Source organism: Podarcis liolepis, assembly GCF_965112155.1.
Source record: "Podarcis liolepis genome assembly, chromosome: Z".
In the NCBI taxonomy this organism is placed as follows: domain Eukaryota; kingdom Metazoa; phylum Chordata; class Lepidosauria; order Squamata; family Lacertidae; genus Podarcis; species Podarcis liolepis.
The window spans coordinates 27,470,571-27,486,599 of record NC_139570.1 but is presented as its reverse complement, the minus strand read 5'-3'; the positions used below and the strand labels follow the sequence as shown (position 1 = coordinate 27,486,599).

Below are 16,029 nucleotides of genomic sequence, written 5' to 3'. Positions count from 1 at the left end.
CATTTCAAGCCTGCTGTTTATATATATATATTTTAAAAAACCCCACACAAAACAGTTTATACAGTGCAGATAAAAACTATAAAATACAATGATATTAATGCAGTATTAAAATAGCAACACATTAAAACCCAATACAGGGGTACCACAAGTTACAAACGCCTCAGGTTACAAATGCTTCAGGTTACAAACTCTGCTAACCTGGAAGAGTTCCCTCAAGTTGAGAACTTCGCCCCAGGATGAGAACGGAAATCGTGTGCCAGTGGCGCAGCAGCAACAAGAGACCCCATTAGCGAAAGCACGCCTCTAGGTAAGAACAGTTTCAGGCTAAGAACGGACCTCCGGAATGAATTAAGTTCGTAACTAGAGGTCCCACTGTAATATAATACACAATCAGAATACAGCAACAAATACGAAACCAATTTTGCAGTTCCTGGCATTAAAAGGTTACAAGAGATAGGAGTCAGTGTTGTATAGTAGTTAGAATCTTGAACTAAGACGTGGGTTCAAATCCCCACTCAGCCGTTCACTGGGTGACCTTGGGCCAGTCACTTCCTCTCAGCCTGACCTACCTCACAGGATTTCTGTGAACATAAAACTGGGGTTGAGGACAGATAAATCATGGGTGCCACACTGAGATCCTTAGAGAAATGGTGGGATAGAAATGAAATAATAAATAACTAAATAATAAAAGCTTATTTATCTTATGTTGACAACGAAAGCTCAATATCAAAGGAACTTAAAAAACAAACAAAGGCACTTACTGCATTTCTAGAGGCAGGGAGATCCACAAACTGGGTGCCACAACAGAAAAGGCCTTGTATCAGGTCATTGCTCCCTACCCTCAGGCTATACTTACTGGTGGGATCACAGCTGAGCCTCCCCAGTAGATCTCACTGGCTGGCAGACTATAGGAAGAGTCAATCCTAAAAATATTTAGGCCCAAAGTTTATTTTATTTATTATATTTACACATCACCTTAATCTTCAAAGGAGCTTGAGGTGGTGTACCCAGTTCTCCCCGCCCCCATTTCATCATCACAACAACCCTGTGAGGTAGGCTAGGCTAAGAGATGGTGTTTGGCCCAAGGTCACCCTGTGAGTTTCATGGCTGAGTGAACCTTGATCTCCCAGGTTCACTGAACAAAGCTGTACAGGTACCAATTGACTGATGGCCCCATGTTTGCATATGGAGTTTGGGTCGGGGGGTGGCATTATTATTATTAGTAGTAGTAGTATGTAGTAGTAGTAGTAGTAGTAAGTAGTAGTAGTAGTATACTGCTCTATACCCACAGGTCTCAGGGTGGTTTACAATATAAAATCACAACATAAAAACACATGCATTTCAGACCTCTACATGCCCCATGTTAGTTGCCACTTTTTAAAACTAAAAACAAACCAACCCAACATTCTCCTCATAAGCAAGATGTTTCAATGCCTTGTTCATTTTGGTTGCCCGTTCCTGCACACTTCCAAGATCTATCAAAACCATAATCTAGTTTTCTAGTGACATCAGTCTCCATTCCACCAGAATTAATAAATCTGATCCTTCCAGTTCCAATTCAACTGCAGGGTTGCTTACTACTTCATTAGCTGCTTATGAGAAACAGAACAAAGAGTGAGTGTCCTGACTCTTAGGAGCTGGGACTCTGCATTTTGCTGCCTATCTCAAGACTGAAACTACATCATAGATCCCTTCAGATTCACTTCCGTGGTCCCTGTGGCAATAGAAACACAGCGCTTTTTCACCTGTGCTCTGCTGGACAGTTCTTCACACAGTTGTTGGACATCAGCTCCAACCAGCACATCCAATGGTCAACATGGCCTATGGTCAGAATTGGCTGGGGCTAGGGGGAGCTTTGGTTCAAAACATCTAGGGGGCCCCCCAAGTGAAAAAGAAAGAGCCTTAGGAACTGACAATCCATCTGCCAAGTGAGTGGCTGCAGGCCAAGGTAAGTATTTCCTGAGGAGGTCCATGACTGGAGTGCCTGGATTCCTGCCCCCCCCTTCCTCCAAAGCAATTGTTGGAGCTTCCAAGATCAACTGAAACAGCAGCACTGGGATGGAGAGCAGTACTTAATCCCTGTGCCATTTTCCCAGGCTAACTCCTCATCCATCAAAGCTGCTGTCAGCCCTGGGGACAAGGAGGAAACACAGGTACCTGTTTCCCCAACCACCTCTGCTGCAGGGCTAAATGCTTAAAAAAAAAGTTAGGGCAATATAGGTCAGGAAAATGGCCTGAGCATCCCTTCTCCCTGCAGTTACTCCATCTAAATTTGGAGCCTGCCAGGACTGCTGTTAAGTAAAAAAAAAAAAAAACACCAGGAGATCCACTCATGCATTATACATTTTGGCCTTGCATTTGGATCAATAGTGGCATCTAGTGGTAGTGATTTTATATGCTATTGTTTTTTAAAACTAACAAAACAACATATCTCATCACTCATCTCAATATCATGTGAACTAGGCATTATTGCTTAGGGTTAAGACAGAGCATGGGACGTGGGTGGCACTGTAGTCTAAGCCACAGAGCCTAGGGCTTGCTGATCAGAAGGTCGGCGGTTCGAATCCCTGTGACGGGGTGAGCTCCTGTTGCTTGGTCCCAGCTCCTGCCCACCTAGAGGTTCGAAAGCACGTCAAAGTGCAAGTAGATAAATAGGTACCGCTCCGGTGGGAAGTGAAACGGCATTTCCGTGCGCTGCTCTGGTTCGCCAGAAGCGGCTTAGTCATTCTGGCCACACGATCCGGAAGCTGTCTGTGGACAAACACCGGCTTCCTCGGCCTATAGAGCGAGATGAGCGCCGCAAGCCCAGAGTTGTTTGCAACTGGACCTAACGGTCAGGGTAACTTTACCTTTTTTTAAGACAGAGCATACAAACAAGTCAGCTAGTTATACACTGGTCCATCTTTGAGTTTGCCTCTTTGTTCATCAATTCATCACCTTATAAAAAAAAATGTACAAGCATTTTAATAATAGTTGCAAAGTTGTTCCGGGGGTTTGTGAGGTGTGTTGGTGATGACAAGGGTACTAGCTAATCAGTGCCTCCCACAGCCAGCTTTTCCACAATTCAAACCATGCCATGAACATGCAGAATTAGTTTTTAAAACCAATTTTGTTTTGTTGTGAGCTAACTTAGAAGGATTTGTATCCTGAAGAGTGGGAGTATAAATGGCTAAAGTAGATGAATTAAATAAATTCAAAACAAGAAAGGTACATTGTGCTGAGTGTTCTGAGGTTGCTTTCAAAATTGCTCTATAAAAGTTGTGTCCTTTGCATTTTTAATTAATAGTTCTTAAATATTCTCTGTATTTTGTAATGATGATATTATTTCAACCTGTTTCCCCTTTTTCTGTAGTTTGCTATTTGGAGTGTGTGTGCTTTAAAATGTAAACAATGTTCTCTCTGTCCCCCCCATAGAATTAATAATGTTTTTTACAAGTAACACTACAAACCTATTATTGCATTTCTTATTCCTGCCAATCAAGAAAAAGGTAACATTCATTAGAGTAGTGGTTCCGAAGCATTTGAAAATTGCTGTCAGTATTGACAGAACACCTAATGATTTTTCTTCCCATTGTAGACATCATAATGTGGTGTGCTAGACGCTGTATGATTTTAAATTGCATTTTTATTCCTTCCTTTTATTTTGCAATATGTCGTATTTTATATTATGACAAATTGAATTCTGTAGAATGAAAGAAAATTAAAGCATCAATATGAATACTGAATATGCCATCTCTCATCTTTGGGAGATGGCACAAATATCCACAATCCATGGCTGCCCCACTGGAGGCAACGGAAACAAACCAAAGAAAGAAAAACAAATGTTTCCCTTTTCTGCCTCCACCTGAGCTGGCTGCATTTAAGAAATGGTGGTAGCTCTGCTGAGGATCTCACGGTCTCACCTTTTCCCTAGTGGGACTGATCTGTAAAATGCAGTTTTAGCCTGCTCCCATCCTACACACAGTTATCTGGGGTGAGTGGTGGGTGGGAAGGTAAGCCTCATTAGACTCAATAGGTACTTCTGAGCAGGCATGCATAAGATCAGGCTGTTAACAACCTTGGTAGAAATGCCCTACACTGTAAGGGGGACCAAGATCTCAAACAGCTGGTCTGGCTGGGGCTGAAGCAAGTTGCTGTCAGAGACATTTTGCTGCTGCAGACAAAACACTTAATCCCCCTGCCCCAACCCCATAGATCTGGGTCCCCTCCCTCTGCCTGACCTCGCCATTGCTCCCATGTTGCTGCCAGTCCCATCACTGCACCTGTGCCCTCACCTGTAGCTGCACTGCTGGCCCAACTTTGTGGCAAGGGTGCAGTGAGTACATTGTTGGCGGCATGAGTGGGGCTTGGAATGGGGCAACAGAGAAGCAGAGCGGGGGTCAGATCTGCTGCATGAGGCAAATGGCTTCACCTCGCCTCATGCATGGGCTGATACTGGTTGGAATTCAGAACGCCTGAAGGACACCAGATTGGGGAAGACTGGTCGAGAACACCTCGGCCAGGTACTTTTAAAAAGAATAACAAAGTAAGGTGTTTAATCTAGAATATATCTACAGGATATGGTGAGGTTTTCAGTTTTCATTCCACTTGATCAACTTCTGCTTAAAGAAAGAAGAAGAAGAAGCAGCGTTTGGATTTGATATCCCGCTTTATCACTACCTGAAGGAGTCTCAAAGTGGCTAACAATCTCCTTTCTCTTCTTCGCCCACAACAAACACTCTGTGAGGTAAGTGAGGCTGAGAGACTTCAGAGAAGTGTGACTACCCCAAGGTCACCCAGCAGCTGCACGTGGAGGAGCAGGGACGTGGATGAGTCCACCGCTCTTAACCACTACACCACACTGGCTCTAAAGAAAAATAAACAGTGTTCTTGCATAAATGCAGCATAGGCAATACTTACACACACACACTAAATCTAAACAATGCCACCAAATCACGCTTCTTTCTATTCTTAGAATGTTCTTTTTTTGCTTTACCCTTAATCAGTTACAATATTTGGTAACCCTGGGCAGTTCCAACTTTGATCTTCAGTTACGACCGGTGTTTGAGGTAGTTCAGCAGCGACAGTGGGATATCCAGTTGATCCACAGCAAAGGGACGGTTGGCCAGTTTTAGGAACTTCCTGATTGCTAGTCTGCATTGCGACATCAAGGATTTGGGGACAGCTGGAACGGGAGTGGGGAGGAAAAAGAGAATGGAGAGACTATGATGATTGTACCGCTCAGCTTCCAAGCCCCCCAGAACTCCTCAATGTCTGAGGCATCAGCCAAGAACAAAAGCAGGGAGCTGAACAGAAATCTGGGAAGGCACTTTAGAGCAACACCTCAGGTGTTCATAATTTTGCAGTTCTAACATTTACTGAAATCTACATCCACCTCCTCGTGACAGACTGGGAGATGATCTGTCAGACATGAGTGTCTCCTAATCCTACTTGGAGATGCCAGGGATTGAACCTGGAACTTTCTGCTTGCAAGGCTGATGTTCTACCACTGAGCTATTCCCTAGTATTTGAAGTATTTGATCAAATTCTGGAGAGCTACCCTGAAAGATATATATGGTGAGAGGGGTGAAGCCAATGCACATTCCTTATAGGAAAAGTGGCTGGAGCCAAATACTGTTGGTAGGCAGGGCCACACATCTGATTAAGCATTTACACAATACAGGTGGACGGGTCCTAAATTTGCAACTGAGCATATTAAGGGGCCCTATCTATTCAATTTAAACAGTATTTGTTAATGTACAAAGTAGTTGCACTTTAGTGAATTTAGTTGGCTGTGTTTGCTTTAACAAGTAGGTCCTTTCCAAAGACAAGACATGAATGTCACAATAAAAAACAGCGAACCAAAACAAACCCCTGTGTTGCAATAAGAACTAATCACAACAATACAAACACAACACGTAGAAAATATATAATAGAATAATGATATCATTAGCCTACGTGTTGTGTTTGTATGGTTGTGACAATGAAAAGACAGTGGCTGTGTACACACCGTACGTTTAAAGTGCATTTCTCTCCCCAACAAATCCTGGGAACTGTAGGTTACCCCTCACAGAGCTACAGTTCCCATCATCTTAAACAAACTGCAATTCCCAGGATTCTTTGAAGGTGTGTGTGTGTGCTTTAAAATGTATGGTGCATACACAGTCAGTAATGGATGTTACCAAATGATAATAATAATAATAATCAAATGGGAAAAAGTTACCTCTTTCTCTGGCCAACAAATCCAGCATCTCAGAGTTCACTGAGATCTTATCGAGCACAATACCCGGTAGGTATACATTGGCTCCAAAATCTATCAGGAGTTTGACGAATTCTGCTCCACATCCGTGCCTCAAGCAGATTTCCAGCAGACTCTTTGGGTGCTTAATGCGGGTGATCATCTTCTCATCAGTGCAGTTGTAGTTGGGATCCGCACCGTGGAGCAGCAGCATCTTGAAACACTCCAAGTGCCCATAGACAGCGGACAGGTACAAAGGGCCTGAGCAGGCAACAGAGTTGGCCGCCCACTCTGGGACTCTGGCTTTGACGTTGGCCTCTGCCCCATGTTCTAAAAGTTCTTGAAGGATGTCGATGTCCCCTTCTCTTGCTGCCGTGAGCAGTGGGGTGCAATTGTTGTGGATGCTGCCAGAAGGACTGGCCCCTGCCTCCAAGAGGGCAATCACGCAGTTGAGGTGGCCGTTGTTGACAGCTGTGAAGAGTGGTGTCTGGGCCTTCACGTCCAGGCTGTCCACTTCGGCTCCATGGGCCAGGAGGACCTTGACGCACCTCACGTGGCCCTTTGAAGCCGCCAGGCGGAGTGGGGTCCCTGGCACCCCCCAGCCGCTCCTGCTGTTGATGAACCGCCTGTATCTCTCTTGGCGCAACAGTTCGTCCAGAAGTCTGTAGTTGTCCTGGGAGACGGCGAGATTCAGCTCCTGTCTTTCTTCATCGCCTTCTTCATCTTCACTGGGCTGGAGCATGGAGAAAATCTTGGTTATGTCCACCAGGCTCATCTTTGCTTGTCTCTTGAGGGTGATTTTCATCATGAACTGTGCAATGCTAGAGAGCTATAAGGCAAAGCAAATAAACAAAACACAGTCACAATGTCCTGGTTATACATGGGATGCATGTGTGATAGGGGCTCCTAGCTGGTGGGATCGGTGAGCAAAAGTTATTATTATTGTTCATTATTATTATTTCATTTGTCAATTGCTTCCCATGAGGCATGCCAAAGCTATTTACAATTAAAGCACACATAGAGCACAATTGCATATTTGAAAACAGGTGTCACCGTTTTATATATTAAAACAATTGGGGGGGGACCAATTATGGGATGCATGCTTGTATCCCCCAGGAGCTGTATGTTCACCAATTTTGTGGAAATCCGCCTCGCCACTGTTGAGGTCAGACAGGTCCCTTTACAATTGAACTCCTGGCCTCACTAAAGACTTTTTAATTTTATTTCAGGAGGCATTTTAAGTTTATGGGTTTAACCCGTTTTTATTTACATTGTACTGTAGTCTTTGCACACTGCTTGGGGACTATATAAATTGTCAAAATGCATAAATAATATATAAGGTAGAACAACAATTTGAACAACATCAACACCATCTCCTACATAAAATTCATTCAAATTCAGCCAGGCACCAACAGGTATCTGTTTATGGGTTGCATTTGTAATAGAGTCCTGGGGATCAGCTAATAAGCAGGGATGGGGGTCAGTGGAGCTAATGGCCAGTTTCTGCGATTTAGAAGGCAGTCATGGAGATCAAGCTATCTGGGTTGAGTCACACATGCAGGTACATCACAGACTGCAACAAAAAGTGGCTATGTATATATTATTTCATTTGTCAATTGCATCAGGGCCAACACTGATGTCATATATATATAGAACTTGGTTACCAGAATTCTATTACTTGAATTTGGAATTACACTGGGTGACTATTCATGGTCGAGCCAAAATCAGCATGCAGGTACTTACCTTTAAAACAGACCCAAATATATGAAGAATCACCTTCCAAACCATCCTGTCTAAGCCGTAAAAACTTCAGTTATTATTCTTAGTTATTATTCTGACAGTTTATTTGTTTTTTTCTTAGTTACAATAGTCCCTAAGCAGTGTCTGATAAAGATAAAAAACAGCTAAAAACGATAAAATCACATATGACTCAAAATGCCAGCTGGAATTAAAATTAAAATTCAGTGGGCACTGAAAGTTCAACAGGGAGGGGGCCTGCCTGGCCTCAACTCTAAGGGATAAAATAGAGCCCACGATACTGAATGCATGGTTTCTAGCAGATTCAAGCCATGCATCTGAGTCATGGGGGATCCACTAATAGTGGCTCCTCACAGAGATCTCAGTGATCAAACAGGAATATAAAGTATCAGGTATCCTGGAGACAAAATGTTAAGGGCCTTGAAAATGAATACAAGAACCTTGAACCTGGTCCAGTGGTGTACAGGCGGCCAGTGCAAGCTTTTGAGTTATGTGCTGGCAATAGTTTGTCCCCTTCAACAGTCTAGCTGTAGCATTCTCCATCAGCAGGAATCTCCAGACCAGGCCCAAGGATAGCTCCATGTAGAGTGAACTGCAATTACTGAATCTTGAGGATACCAATGCATAAATCAGTGGCCAGACTTTCCCCATCCAAGAACAGTTGTAGCTGATAAAAGGCCTTCCTTACTGTAGGTGTGTTTTGCAGGTGCTCATGCAGAGGTGGGGAAACACAGGGCTAATTGTGACCCTCCATGCCTTTCTATTGGGTCCCCGGGATTCTTCCCAAGCAACATCCCTCTCTATCAGGCTGCACCCCTCACTGGACCTGGTCTGCACTCTCCTCCTGTGCTTTCGACTGGTTTGAAAGTATGCTTGAACTTCCTCTTGCTTGTCTGATAGAGAGTAGTCTGTCTGTCTGTCTCTCTCTCTCTCTCTCTCTCTCTGCATGTGTTTGCATGCATAGAAACTTGAAACATCTGACTTTTGCATGGTTGGAATCTAACCTACTCTACAAAGTCATATCCTTTGCTCCACCCACTTTTGTCTCTGGCTCCACCCACTATTAGCACATTTCCCCCCACCCACCCCAGAAGGTTGGCTATGCCCCTCAGATTGAAATAGTTTCCCCATCTCTGCATTAGAGAGAGACATTACTGCAGAAGCACCTTAGCAGTGCTGTGCTGTTTTTAATGTTTTTACTGTGTTTTATTAAATTTGCTTTTTTTACATGATTTCAGATCCATTATAAATTACTTTTAAAATGGTATGTTATATGTATTTTGCTTTCAATGTTTTAGCCTTGCTTTAATTTTTGTAAGCCACTTTTTTTTTTTAAAAAAAGCAGCAGGGTAGCGATAAATAAAATATAAATAAATTAATAATGATGATGATGACGATGATGATGATGTGTTTCTGCATGAGTCACTGCTTTGGATTTGACTTCATACCAAAAAAAAAAAAGGTCAGATGCCTCATGAAGGAACAGAATAGGTTGGAGCATCACTGGATATAGGGCATTGCGTGCATTTCCCCCACGCAGGGTGCCAAGCTGAAGGGGGTGCAAAATTGAGAAGATCCACAACTGAGAATATCCATTTGGGGCCGCCAAATGTTGGTCTTGCACTGGACACAATATTATGAATGATTACCAAAGTCTGCCCCTTGCAGGCAGGATCTTCTGTGAGTGGCCAATTTTTACTCTTGTCCTGATGCTATTAACATTTCAATCCGTAAAAATCACAAGTGCTTCTGCAACCTGAGATCAGGGTGATAGTGGTGGGGGCTGCATCAGATGTTAGCCAAAAAAAAGGGGGGGGCAGAAATATATTCCAGACAGCCAGGGAGGCCCTTTGGAAGCCAATTCCTAACATTTTTCACTTGAAGGAATGCCAAACTCCACCTGCCCAGCTACGAAATGCTTTAAGCTCGGAGGAAGGGTAAAAAAAGAATTTCAGATGCATTCCATCTCCGAAGCATCCAAATATATCCTCTCAGTCAACCACCCTACTCCTCCATTCCTGCTCTGAAATGAGAGGCCAGAGCCTCCTGCAAAGCGTCCATCTTCAGCTGCTCACCTCGCGACCTCAGCCTGGACAAGTCCACCCTGGTTTTGGAAACAGCCACCCACAAGCCTTAGTTACAGCCTATCCAGGAAGGCCTGCACCAAGATCTTGGGGCAAGACCCCTAGGAGGAAAGGTTGCGACATGTGATTTGGAGAAAATGGAGAGAATTTTCCCCCTCCCTCTCATAATACCCGAAATCCAGGAATACAGGAGATGAAATACCAAATACAGAACCTAAAAATCACCCACCAGCCACACCACTGAAAAGAACTACCAGTATATATTAAAAGGACTGGGAAATTGAAAATATTTAAGCTGGTGTTGAATGGGCAATATAAGAACAGGCCAATGGCCCATCTAGTCCAGTATCCTGTTCACACAGTGGCTAACCAAACGCTTATGGAAAACCCCCAAGCAGGGCCCAAGCACAAGAGCCTTCTCCCCTCCTGGGGTTACCAGCAGCTGGTTTTTGGAAGTATTCAGAACATAGGCTCCATCATGGCCAGTAAGTAGCCAAGGACAGCCTTATTATCCATGAATTTTAAGCTACGCAAGTTGGTGGTCATCATTACCTCTTGTGGACACATGTTCCATTGCTTAACTATGAAGTGCATGAAGAAGCACTTTTTAAAATTGTCCTTAATGATCTTTCAACATTCAGATTCCTTGAATATCCACGAGTTCTAGAGTTATGAATACAGGGCAGGGGGACGGGACGGAACAGGAGTTTTCTCCAGGCCATGCACAATTTTATTAATTTCTATCATGTCGCCTCTTACTCACTTTTACTCTTAACTAAAATGTCCCAAACCCAGCAACCTTTCCTCATAGGGGCATTGGAAAAGCCTTTTTGGATGCCCTTTTCTGAACCTTTTCCAGCTCTGCAATATCTTTTCTGAGGTGATGCGATCAGATCTGTGAACTATATTCCAAAAGAGCTTGCAAGCCTATATAGAAAGGCATTATGATGTTTTATTTCCAATTCCTTTCCTAATGACCCCTCACATGGAATTTGTCTTTTTCACAGCTGCTGCACACTGGGTTGGCATCTTCATTGAGCTACCTACTATGACCCCAAGGTCTCATTCCTGGTCACTCATCTCCCGTTCAGACCCCATGAGTGTACATGTGAAATTAAGATTTATTTATTTATTTGCCCCAACATGTATCACTTTACACTTGTTTACACTGGGTTGCGTTTGCCATTCTACTTCTCATTCACTCGGTTTGGAGAGCTCTTCACAACTCTTTTGTATTAAGGATTCTGAATTGAGTACCATCCACCAACTTGGCCACTTCACTGCTCACCCCTGACTTCAGATAATTTATTAACAAGTTTAAAAGCACAGTTCCCAATGCTGATCTTTGGAGGACTGCATTTTCTACACCCCTCCATTCAAAGAATTGTCCATTTATTCCTACTCTCTGCTACCTGCTACTTAACCAGCTCCTAATCCACAAGAGGACCTATCATTTTATTCCAGGACAAAAATGTGGGCACCAGGCGAGCTTCTTTAGGGAAACAATTTCAGAGCTGAGGGGACCACCACCAAAGAGGCCTCATGGCTACCCTCCAAACTTCAGGCTGGGGCAGCATACTGAGAGAGGCCTACCATAATAAGTTTAATGTAAAGAGGGGTACATACAAGAGGGGTGTTCTATACAGTCGTGCAGGACCTCAGCTCTGGGGTCAGGAAGCAGTAGGTGATGGGACCAGCAGCAAACAGGTCCAGCTTGCCACAACATCCTTTATTTTCTTCTCATTATTATTATTATTCTATTTGAAGTTGAGATGGCCAGCAAGGCAAGTACATTATTAGAAATGCTCGTTTTGTTATCTTTACTTTAACCACATTATCCTTTTCTTCAACAAAATGGGGCTCATTTCTAAATCAAGGCATTTAGCTTCAGGGTAGCAGACACAAACCCTATTTTATTCCCAATCTCATGATCATGCTATAGGTGAGTCTGAAAGTAAAACTGCACGTGAGTAGAGTATTTATTTTCTTATTCCTAATAATAATAATAATAATAATAATAATAATAATAATAATAATCTGGGTTGGCCAGAATGCCTTTTAGTTTTAACATATAAGGCAGAGCTTTCTAAACTTTACATGTTGGTGACACACTTTTTAGACATGCACCATTTTGTGACACAGTAATTCAGTTTTACTAGCAAACTGGAACCATACTAACTTATTTCTAGCCCTGGGAGGAACACAGGGAGCAGTTGCACGGCACACCTACACACTGCAGCTGACACACTAACATGTCGCAACACACAGTTTGGAAAGTTCTGATATAAGGAATGTAAAGAGCATGGTGTATGGGAGGTGGGGAATGTTAATTGTGTGCTTCACAACCAAAGTAATAAATGTCTGTCTAAGGAAGCCCCTGTGAGAGCATTAAGGCCAGGGTCTAAACAAGGCTGTCATTGAGCATCTGTTTGGCATGCAAAAGGTTCCATGTTTAATCCCCAGCATCTCCAATTGGGGTTGGGAATGTACCCAGTCTGGAATTCTGGAGATGCTGCCATTCAGTGTAGACAAAACTAAGCTAGATAGATCAAAGGTCTGAGTATAAGGCAGATTCCTATGCTACTGTGTAAAAAGGTAAAGGGACCCCTGATAATTAAGTCCAGTCGCGAACGACTCTGGGGTTGTGGCGCTCATTTCGCTTTACAGGCCAAGGGAGCCGGTGTTTGTCCACTTCCGTAGACAGTTTTTCCAGGTCATGTGGCCAGCATGACTAAGCTGCTTCTGGTGAAACCAGAGCAGTGCATGGAAATGCCCTTTACCTTCCTGCCAGAGCGGTACCTATTTATCTACTTGCACTGTGTGCTTTTGAACTGCTAGGTTGGCAGGAGCAGGGACCGAGCAACGGGAGCTCACCCCATTGCAGGGATTCAAACCTCTGACCTTTCGATAGGCAAGCCCAAGCAGCACAGTGGTTTAACCCACAGCGCCACCTGCATCCCATTATGTTCCTGTGTACCCAAGCTTAATATTACTATTTGCATTATTATTTAGTCTGCAAATCACTTTCCACATAATATGCCCCAAGGTAATTTACAGGCATATCCTTCAAAACAGTCAGAATAATTTTTATAACAGTTAAAAGGACAATCAAGTACAGTTTTGAAATTTGTGTTAATACATACGACAACAATTTTAATCAGCTGAATGGCCCTGAGGTGCACTTATTCCTTCCACAATCCCTATGGCAGTATGATAAATGAGGTTGGACTGGGACCTGGTAAACCAGGGTTCAAATCCTTGCTCAGTCCTAAAGTTCATTGGGTGACCTTGAACCAGTTGCTAGCTTTCAGCCTAACCTACCACACAGGGAGGTTGTGAGTGTGAAATGAGGGAGGAGGAGAACCATGTGTGCCACCTTGGAAGAAAAAGGTGGACAAAAATGCAAAAAAATAAATCTGCACAATGACTGTACACGAATGTAATACGTCTGTTGTAGGTGGAGACACGCAGTGGAACTCGGAATTAGAATCTTGAAAGGCTTGCACCACCATTTCTCAGAGCTTCCTGTCCGAAAACAACAGCAAAACCCATTCTAGAAACCAACAAATTTCACTTCCTATCGGGGAAAAATATTCTGGTTTTGTCCAGGTACCAGGATTAATAGCCCCCTTCCCCGCCCCCCAAGTGTCGCAATCCATCCCCGCCACCTCCTCCGCTTAGTAGGCCAGGCCAAGTGGGCAGCGATCCAGCGCGTAGAAAGAGAGCCTGGGAATTGCTTGTATGCGCGCACGTGTGAACCGGCACCAACTCCCAGCCGCCCCGGGAAAAAACCGATCTGCCTCTCCAGGTGGAGGACTGAGAGTCATGGCCAGGGGGGTGGAGAGACGGGGAGGCCACCTGGCTGAAGATACTCACGAGCTGGTTGCTGGCCGGGCGGGTTGCGAGTCGCTTGGCTGTGCCTCGACGGAGCGGTGTCTGGTGAGCCGCCGGCCAGCCCGGCTACGTCGCCGCCGGGCCTCTGTGAGGTCGCTGGGGACCAGCTAGGGCAAGGGGCTGCCCCACATCGCGGGTTTCTCCCTGGGCCAGAATAGCGAGAGAAGGGAAGGGGACCGGGGGGGTGGTCGTCGGGGCACCGACTAGGAAGGAAAGCGAAGGCTAGCGCCAGCCGGCTAAGTGGACAGCTGCGCTGCTGCCGGCCGCCGATCAAATAAGGGCTCTCGGGCTAATTTTAGCCCCCTGCTTGGGCGTCTTATCTGACAACTTCCATTCTTGGAAAGTGCAGCCTGCAGGAGGCAAGTTAGAAGGGCTTGGGTTGGGACCTGGACCTCGGGCCTCGCAATAGCACACGGGACGCATGGCGCAGATCAGCCTTTTGGTGCCCTGCAGGTCTTTTGGACTACAACTCCCATCATCCCCAGGGACTGCCGTCCAAAGCATAGGAATATATTGGGTCAGATGATTGCTCCATCCAGCTCCGTATTGCCTACACGGATTGGCAGCAGCTCTCTAGCGTTTCAGGCGGGGGTGGAGATGCCACGGGGGACTGAACCTGGGGCCTTCTATATGCCAGGCCGGTCCTCCACCAGTGAGCTGCAACCCTCCCCCACCAGAGGGCACTAGGCTGGAGAAGCCTTCCCCAGGTGATCTGCTCCCTTGCATGGGGATTTAGCAAAGGGGATGAGTAGGTTTATGGCGGTAACAAGGCACTGTCGGCAACAAGCTCTCAGGCCTGGAAGAGATTTGCAGTGCCAGGATTCAGCCCAGGAGAATGATGCACGTGGCTGCATACTCTTCCTGGCCGTAGCTGTCAACTTTTTCCTTTTCTTGCGAGGAATCCTATTCGGAATAAGGGAATTTCCCTTTTTAAAAAAGGGAAACGTTGACAGCTATGTTCCTGGCCCTGAGTGGCCCCACAACCTAGTTCAAGGATGAGGAGGAGCTTGGTGGCCTCCAGTCAGGGGTGTCAACTTGAATAAAATATGGGGGGGGGGAGGCTCCAGGTAAGCCCCACCCCACATAATCATTCACAAGATGTGGCACGCACGCACACCATTTGAATGGCAATGCCCATCAACTTGGTGGAGGCCAAACCTCCTCAAATACACCTACAGACGGAAGTATCTTATCACCTCAGCCATTTCTCGACAAAAATACTTTTCAGCTGAGTTGGTTCAAACATTCAGCCACCACTTACCAAGTGTTCAGGGATCAAGTCCGGGGGAAATGTTTGCATTATTTATTTAATCATTGCAGTTATACCCCACCCTTTTCCTCCAAGGAGCTCATGGTGGCATACATGATTCTCCCCCCATCTCAATTACCAGTAATCACCACAAGCACCCCATGAGGTAGGTTAGACTGGAAGAGGCAATGACTAGACCAAGTCCACCCAGTGAGCTTCATGGCTAAGTGGGATTTTGAACCCTGATCTCTCCCAGGCCCTTGTTCCCACTCTCTAACCACTACACCAAACTCTTTCTCAGCCCTGGTTGATGCCTTTAGGATTAATGAATCTCACACATCCGGTCTGGAGAGGGAGAAGAATGTTCTGCATTGCCCGTGGCTCATATACTGTACACTCATTGTCCCGTGAGCATCATTGGTCAAACAATTTCGTGGGACAGAAGTAAAATGAGATGGGCAGCAGAGGCTCCTGCAACTCTGAGATGACAACAACAACAACATTATCATCTGTCTCCCCAGTGTGTTTGGTTTATTATTAGACTCGGGAGAGAACGTGTTGCTAAAGCCATCTGCTCCAGACTCACAATGCCATTAAAGTGCCTGCAGGTTTAGAGATGTGTTTGCTTACTTGATTAACATGAGGATGGGATCTGGTGGGGAAGCTGGGCAATTTCAGAACTTGGACTTAATGCGTTTTGGATGGCTCCCTTTTAGGCCAGGTGTGGGCTTCAAAGGGTAGGTGGGGATCTACTGGTAGATCTCTGTGTGCACTGCAAGTTAGATCAACAAGGATTTCTTACTCCTAGCTGTTTAATGATGGCAACA

The 16,029-nt window shown here is 44.9% G+C and overlaps 1 protein-coding gene and 1 long non-coding RNA gene across 2 annotated transcripts in view; one reads left to right on the top strand and one right to left on the bottom strand.

The window, feature by feature from the left end:
- The window catches only part of LOC310698370, a 758,866-nt gene that overhangs the window by 346,270 nt on the left and 396,567 nt on the right, over window positions 1–16,029 (top strand). The gene's annotated exons all lie outside the window — the stretch shown is intronic.
- On the bottom strand, window positions 73–14,392 carry ASB12 (ankyrin repeat and SOCS box containing 12). The gene is made up of 3 exons (XM_083485334.1): window positions 13,936–14,392; window positions 6,203–7,046; window positions 73–5,164 (listed from the first exon to the last, which is right to left on the bottom strand). The coding sequence occupies exons 2-3, from the start codon at window positions 7,023–7,025 to the stop codon at window positions 5,031–5,033; spliced, it is 957 nt and encodes a 318-aa protein (XP_083341460.1). The 5' UTR covers window positions 7,026–7,046; window positions 13,936–14,392; the 3' UTR covers window positions 73–5,030.